Source organism: Condylura cristata, unplaced genomic scaffold (genome assembly GCF_000260355.1).
Source record: "Condylura cristata isolate star-nosed mole 26May11 unplaced genomic scaffold, ConCri1.0 scaffold00006, whole genome shotgun sequence".
In the NCBI taxonomy this organism is placed as follows: domain Eukaryota; kingdom Metazoa; phylum Chordata; class Mammalia; order Eulipotyphla; family Talpidae; genus Condylura; species Condylura cristata.
The window spans coordinates 55,355,599-55,363,507 of record NW_004567107.1 but is presented as its reverse complement, the minus strand read 5'-3'; the positions used below and the strand labels follow the sequence as shown (position 1 = coordinate 55,363,507).

Genomic DNA, 7,909 nt, shown 5'->3' with positions numbered 1-7,909 from the left:
GCCATGTGGTCACCTCCGGGGCAGGTGGGAATCGAACTCATGCGGAAGTGGCTTTAGCTTCTCAGTGCTGTGCTTTAACCCGCTGTGCCACCAGGGAGGGCCTAAACATTTCTTTTTAATGAAAAGTTAAAATCTATTGTCATCATATTTCTACTACCAGAAAATAGTTCCTTGAAAAAAAATTTCCAGAATTAATTGATTTATCTGAATTCCTAATAATTTTCAGATCTCACCACAAACTGACTTATATTTCATGTTTGGGGAAATTGTCACCTTTGTGACCCTGAGCTTCCTGGGGGAAAAATCTTTAAAAACATGAAAAAAGATAATTTAGTGAGTTTTTATTTAAAAATTACCAAGTTAATGGATCCAAAACTGGAAAAGGATCTCTCCAACTTCCTCAAGTGACTCAAACATGCTTTGTATTTGGCGCCACCTTATGGCGCATTATTGAAACTACAGCTGGTTATATCCTACATGGTATCACGTTTCTCTACCAGTTAAAATTTAATATCGTAAACACTAACCATTATTAGTTTTCAAATTTACAGAAGTGTTCGTTTAAGTTAGTAAGATCACCAATAGAATGTTTTACCTTTAAGTCGTTTCATGCAACCCTAAACCTTCCTCTAACTGGCCTTTCCCATTTTATCCTTCTGAAACACCCAATGATCATGGGGGTGGGGGGTGTTATTTACTGTCCAGCCCACCCATAACATATTACCCCTCTGACTTGGAAGTTTCTAGATGTCGCCTGGGCCATAGGATCTTACACTCTAGATTCAACAGTGGACTGAGCATGAAGTCAGAGTCGCTAGCTCTCACCAGAAAGCCAAGGTGGAGCGCTCTAGCACTGGAACCATCTGCAGGTGAATCTGTCCAGCCATCCTCATGTTGTCATGGTTGTTGACAACAACCCTGTCTTGTAATCGATACAGGACAATGTAGTAGCTGAGCACTGCCAGCCAGGAAAACAACCATGTTCCTGGCAGAGGCCTGCGGAGTCAAGATGTGGCCAATGTCGCCACCTGCTGGCTCCACAGCAAAGTACAACTAGGATGACATGCCCAAGCACATCCTGTCTTCCTCCTAGAAGTAAATTCAAATAAATTTAGCTACCTTGATAAATAAAGTAGCTGTCTGAGCCCCTGCATGTCACAGGCACCACGCTATGTGGTTCAGCAGTTTTACCTCATTTGAGTTCCACAACCATCCAATGTAAGGTAGACCTTACAGTAAACTCATTTTACAACAGGAAAGAGAAACAATGAAAAAACTTGGCTAGGAGCAAATCATGTAGCAAAGCTGCCGTGGGAAACCACCACTATGATGTGCTACTTGCTGCATCTCCTCATAATATCATAAGGTATCCAGAAACTGTTTGTCTCCATGTTGTAAGGATACTGATGTGGAGAGAATTTTTGACCAAGGTCACAGATCAATCTTCAACTTAGGAACTGGGCATCTGAGTGAACCATGTGACAGGGGAGAGGGGTCCCCTGAAGATGAAGACTTCATCTACAGACAGGAAGCCAACCACATCTGTCCACAGTGCAGGCATCCTAGACTGCCTGGGAAATGTACTTGGAGACAGAGATGGAATCCTGTCTTTCCTACTCGATAAAAGTTCTAGAAAAAAGGACCTACTAGTCAAGGAGGATCACTGCCAAATTTTTTTTATATTAAATTTCTTTTACATCATTCTTCATTTGTGCATTTTTCATTAAGTTGTAATCCCCACGGGCTTCCCACCACCAATTCACCTTTGTGCCATTACCACAGTCCAATGCATTCTTTCCACCCCAGTTCTAATTCCATCCCCCTTTCCAAAGTCTCTGGTTTATAGTTGTTCGTCATTTTCATTTTTACTCTATTACATTTGTTTTTCTCTCTCCCCCCACCCCCACCCCTGATCCCTTATACTCCTGCTATGAGTGAAGCCATCCAGTTATTTTCTTTTTCTTTCCAGCTTATTTCACTAAGCATGATCCCTCCAGCTCCATCCATGTTTCTGCAAAAGGCATGAGTTTATATCTTTTTTGATTGCTCAGTTATATTCCATTTTGTGTATGTACCACATCTTTTTAATCCAGTCATCTCACTGCCAGATTTTAATAGCTAGTATTATACTTCCCCACTGCCACTTCTTCAAGGTAAGGCTTGCTGATACTGTGAAAGCATTTAATGTAAATGGTGGCTTCCTTGGCTAGAACAGGGACTTCCAGCAAGGCCAAATGGCTCATATAACCCTATTCCGAGTTGATTTCCTCTACCACTCAGTTTCTAGAATAGCACTTTAGGGTCTGGCCACACTGCCTCAGGACTTACAGAATTGCAATAAGGTAGTCTCAAAACCCCATAACTCAGGCCACTGTAACTAGTCACATCCAGGAAAAGAACTAGTGGGGAGCCCTGGTATGAGCACTTCCATCCTTCAGCTCTGGTTCCATTTGTTGTGGGAAGCACAGCAGGTTAAAAGGCCTCCTTTATCAGGCCCACGTGACTTCCAGGTTTCCTGGATCTTGTAGCAGCTCAGTTGTAAGAGGGTGGCCAAGCACTTCAATTAGGATGTATGTTCAAAACCTGCAAAATGATCCTGGGGACAGCTAGTATGCCACCTCTTATCCACACGCCCACCCTCCCACCCCCCAAGTAAACCACCCTTGTAGGTCAGGTCTTTGGGGAGAATCAGAGATGTGCTCTATGTCCCACAGAAGGAATCAACCTGCCCATAGGCCCTGTGACCCTAGGGAAAAAAAGGCTTGTTGGTGATTTGGTTTCCAATCGGGGTCTATGGGTTGTCCCCCAACCTTCTGAGGGCCAGTTTCCCAAGTCCTCTGACAGCGTGCTCAGTCAGAGGAGAGTTCAACAGGAGAGGAAGTCAGGAAGATGCATTGTCAACTGATAAAGCTTCTCTAAAAACTTACCTATCAACACAGCCAAGACTCAGCTGACTCAATTACATAGGATGACTGTGATCATTATTATAAGGAATTCATGTTAAGGATTTTAATTGAGGGGACCCACCCTGGCGGCGCATTGGGTTAAAGCACATCATTGTGAAGCTATCTGCAGCCACTGTAGCATGAGTTTGAGTCCCAGCCAGGGAGCTTACCCACATGGTACAGCAGACCTCTCCTGACCTGCCCACTGTTCCCCTGAGCAGTGTATTTCAGTAGACCTGCCTGTTCTGCTCCCGACTGTCCTATCACCCCCAGCACCTCTGGTCTGCACCCCAGCTCTTGTGGGCATAAATAAATAAATCTTTAAAAAAAAAAATTTTAATTGATGAATTTACATTTATTACCACCTTGTTAAATATACTACCTACTATGTATGGATAGCAAAATCTTTTGAAAATTAAAGAAAGAAGATGCCAACAGAGGCAATGTGATCGACAGTGCAGTTTTAAAAGAAATGCAACACTGACATTACGTGTTCATTTGTTTTTAAAGATTTTTTTTTATTTGTTTATGCATGCAGAACTGGGGTACTGGCCAGAGGTGCAGGGGTGGTGAGAGGACTCACCAGAGACAGAGTGGGGAGCAGAACACGCAGATCCGACAAAGTACACTGCTGAGGGGAGTAGCCAGCAGGTCAGGAGAGGTCTGCCACGCCATGTAGGTCACCTCCTGGGGGGGAGGGGGAATCAAAAATCACAGTAAAGCGGCTACAGTGAGCTTGCCACAAGGGAGGGCTACGTGTTCTTTCTTTCTTTCTTTTTTTTTTTTAAAGATTTATGCATACAGAACTGGGGTACAGGTCAGAGGTGCAGGGGTGGCAAGAGGATTCAGAGTGGGGAGCAGAACAGGCAAATCAATGAAGTACACTGCTGAGGGGAGCAGTGGGTGGGTCAGGAGAGGTCTGCCACGCCATGTGGATCTCCTCCAGGGCAGGCAGAGTTCGAACTCATGCTGAAGTGGCTTTAGCTTCTTAGTGTTGTGCTTTAACCTGCTGCACCACAGGGAGGGCCTATGTGTTCATTTTTAACTGCATGATTTTTTTTTTTTCATTTTGAACGCTACTGTCTTTTTTTTTTTTTAACTGCATGATTTTTAAAATTGCAGAAATGCTGGTTCAAAACACCATACATGGGCTAGGGGTACTGGTTCACACCCCTTCAGATGGCTGTCCCTATACCACACCCACCCCCAGGCCCCACCCCCAATACTTTTTTAAAAACCCTAGAACATTTTTGATTAGCAAATCTTTCCACAGAATTATTCACACTTTGTAGAAGTTCCTGAGTAGTTACAGCACTTATTAAATGCACTATCTGCTCACTGGGGGAAAAAAAAGACAAAATGAGAGCTTATAAGATCCATTCTCCATATCTAGATTCTAGGACACCCTAATACCATTTTGTTTTTACTGCCCACCACCCACACAGCTTGGAAACATATCCTTCTCATCACAGAAACCATGATTAGCAAAACTCTTTTTTTCATCCCCCAGAGTAAGCTGAACAGCTACAGCTTCTAGAATGACCTCCACCTAGATGCCAAAGGCCTCTGTGTTGTCCAGAATCTATCTGAGGTCCTCCGAACAGTTAACACCATGGCTGCCCACATGGGGCTCCCTCCCACTCCCACACCCCTCTTCATCAGGGGGCCTTCTCCAGCCACAACTGTCACCCAGTGCCTGTGGCCTGGGACCTGCAGCAGAGGGAGGAATCCTACACTCATCCTGCTCCTCTGTTCCAAGGAGTGCCGATGTCCTGCCCCTCTCCTGGCTTGTAAAGATCCACCAGCAAGCCTTCTTTTGGGGCTTCCAGATCAAATCCATACTCCTGTTCTTCTCCCTGCCCTCCCCACACTTCACCCAGCTTTCTGCTCTACTTGAAAAGAACCATCCGTCTGTACTCTTCACAACCTCCACAGCCACCCTGGATCTCCCCACAGAGGCCTGAAAGGGTAAATCAGAGGCCACACCTCTGCTCAGAGCCTTCACTGGCTACCGAAAGACCTAGAATAAGATCCGACTTCTTCATGACAAGTCTCCAGCTAATGCTCTGGTCACAAAGACACCGAGCTTGCGGCCCACTATGGTGGGGACAGAGCCTGGGTTCTAGCGGTCCTAGCCCCAGTCTTTCAGGTCTTCATGTGGTTTTGGGGTTAGCGTAAGTCCTACTTACTTCTGCTGTTTCTGGGTCTTTCACTCCTACCCCTAGGAGCTTGTATAAGATAGACAAGCTTGCATTTTATCTCCAGCGCCTGGCTAGTACTCGACAAATATATCTGAAGAGCATTCTGGCAGGACAACAAGATTTGAATGGTAAATCAGATATCTGGGTTTAAGCTGGCCACAGTGTGGGCTTGTGTGACGCTTGTGAACTTTAAAACACGGCTGCTTTCACGTAGAGAATACCTGCATGGTGGGCTGGTCCGCCCCCAAAGCCCAGCTGAAGACTGAGGCTCAAGTTAGATGGCAGGAGAGGCAGAGACCCAACCTCGGACTGAAATGATGATCTGTCAAAAAGACCAAATGAACTGTTCTAGGAATCTGAACACATGTGCTACCTGCCAGTAGAGGTGGCGCCCCCTTGTGGCAGCCATCGGAGAGCGCAGGGCACAGAGCGGACCGCATGTCCCCCATACCTGCTCCTCAGGCTGTGCGCCCACACACACAACACCCGGACCACACACAGAACTCAAACGCCTGGTGTATATGCCAGGTTCTGAGCCCAGCTCTCCCTATTTAGGCTCAGACATTTCCGGGCCTCTTTTTCATATGGGGGAAAATATATATATATATATATATACACACACACCACTCTACGAACTGGGGGTCGTAGTTTTTTAGCGTCCATTCTGCTTCGTACACCAGCATCTCGTGTATTCTATGCAGAAATGTTGCCTTGGCAGTGAGAAGGTTTGTTGTTGGCATCATGGGTTCCCTACCGCAGAACTGTCACCTGTTCTAGCCACAAAGACAGAAATCAGCAGGCAGTCTAGCACTCTCTGTACCTCTCCGTTTTAGATTCAGCAGCTCGCCAAGACCAAAAATGCACATCATTCAATATTTACATCAGGGCTTTCATCACAGGCCCAGTCCACACTTAAATGCTGCACTAATTTTACAGAAAAACTGTGGCTGGCAGAAGATTAAACCAGATTAAAATGATTCTGCTTTAAGCTATATACCAGAGACATTTTTATGCGGGCGGAGGGGGGAATGGGATCAAGAACATGGGGGGAGGAAATGCACTGGACTATGGTGATGGCGTGGGATGCCCATGGGGATTACAACTGAGACGGAAAAATGCACAAAATGTAAAAAATTCCTGCTTGCTTGCTAAAGCCTGTGAGTTAATGATACCTATGCTATAATTTAGCGGCTGGAGAAAAGATGCTCAAATCTCAACCAGCTCATTCACTTGGAATGCACTACCACTTAACGAGGGTCAACCACGTGCCAGACAGACAATTCTAAACCTCCCTGTAAAACCCCCACATTATAGATGGGTACCATGGACCCTCCATACTTTGCCCATAAGGACTTGCTTGAGTGACTGGGAAAGAAGAGGCTGTCTTCTTTTTGTGGAATACAAGATTCTTTTCAAAATAACAAAAGTAATTTCTTATCTAAACCTCACAGCAACACTCTTCACCCCACCCATCAAAAAAAGTCTCAAGAGCTGCAAGGCCCTCATAAACCAATCACTGGGTGAAGACACACAGATCCGCAGAGATTTGCCCTCTCCTGAGAGAAAAGAACGCACAGGGGGACTCAGAAGATAGTTGATAGGGCAGCCCATGCCAGAAAATTTCTACACGTCAAACAAGTTAGCCGAGTTCTTAGCCAATCATCAGCAATCCAGAAGAGGTTTTAGGTTTCATTATCAATTTTTTCCCCAGGCACTGTAATTCTACACTTTCTCTTTCGAGACACCAACCAGGAAAAGAAGGGTTTAAAAGCCCCCTGGGAAGCTGGCGCTGCACCCCTCAACTCGCGCCCTCTTCTGGCCACGCACTCTGAACCCCTGGCTCGGAGACCCGGGGAATAAACAAACGGTTTCACTTTCAAGGTTGCAAACAAAGCGATTAAAGGTTGAGATGTCTAACGAGGAGAGGCCCTGTACTCCAGTATTCCTTTTCAGTGTTTTGTTCAAGCGTCAGAATCCCCACAGGATTGCGTCGCCAGAGAAAACTTCAGGACACAACAAGGTCTACATTTGGAAGAAAAACAGCCGGAAGCTAGCAAAAAAGAGCAAGCACGCAGTTCTCCACGTGGGCCGCTGGTGAGGAGCCGCCAGAGCGGTAGCGAGTCTGGCAGGGGCAAGAAGACCCAGAAGGACCCTAGCTGCAGGGGTCACTCCCGGGCACACACCCCAGTCCCACGACGCCTCCCCCATAAAAAAGTGGAGCTCGGGAAGGGCAGGGACACGCGCAACCCCCGCCCACCGCCCCTCTCCAACTGGCCTCTCCGATCCCAGCGTGGGGAGGGTGTAGCTGAGATCAAAGGTGGGAGTGAGGCTCGTTTGCAATTGTTCCCGCTCCCCGCACCAGGGTGAGCAGCTCGCGTCCGGGTGTCGTACCCAGACCTGCATCACCGTCGCAGGGGCGCGCTGGAGCGCGTGGCCCGGAGGCGCGGTCCCTCGGGGCGGGAACAAGAGAGCACCCGACAGGGCTGATCGTAGCCACAGGGACGGCTTATCTCACCTTCACCGGGGTGGTGGTGGCACCTGAAGCCATGTCAGCGGGAGGAAGGCGCGGTCGCCTAGCCTAGCGTGGGGAGCAGGCTGCGGAGTCTGGTGTGCTGGCCAAGTGAGCAGGTTCCAGCCCAGCGCGGGACCCAGCAGAGATACCGCGAGGGGGTGCCCTGGCTCCTCCTCTTCCTCCCCGGGACACCTGGATTGGCTGCTAGTGTGGGCTCTTCCCCCACCCCTCACCCCTCCCCAAGTCGAGAT

The 7,909-nt window shown here is 47.4% G+C and overlaps 1 protein-coding gene across 1 annotated transcript in view; it reads right to left on the bottom strand.

The window, feature by feature from the left end:
* The window catches only part of MTAP (methylthioadenosine phosphorylase), a 34,958-nt gene extending 27,264 nt beyond the window's left edge, over nt 1–7,694 (bottom strand). The window contains exon 1 of the mRNA XM_004678018.2: nt 7,662–7,694. Coding sequence (XP_004678075.1) covers nt 7,662–7,694 — 33 coding nt within the window. The remainder of the gene's footprint in view (nt 1–7,661) is intronic.
* Between the last annotated feature and the right edge of the window lie 215 nt (nt 7,695–7,909).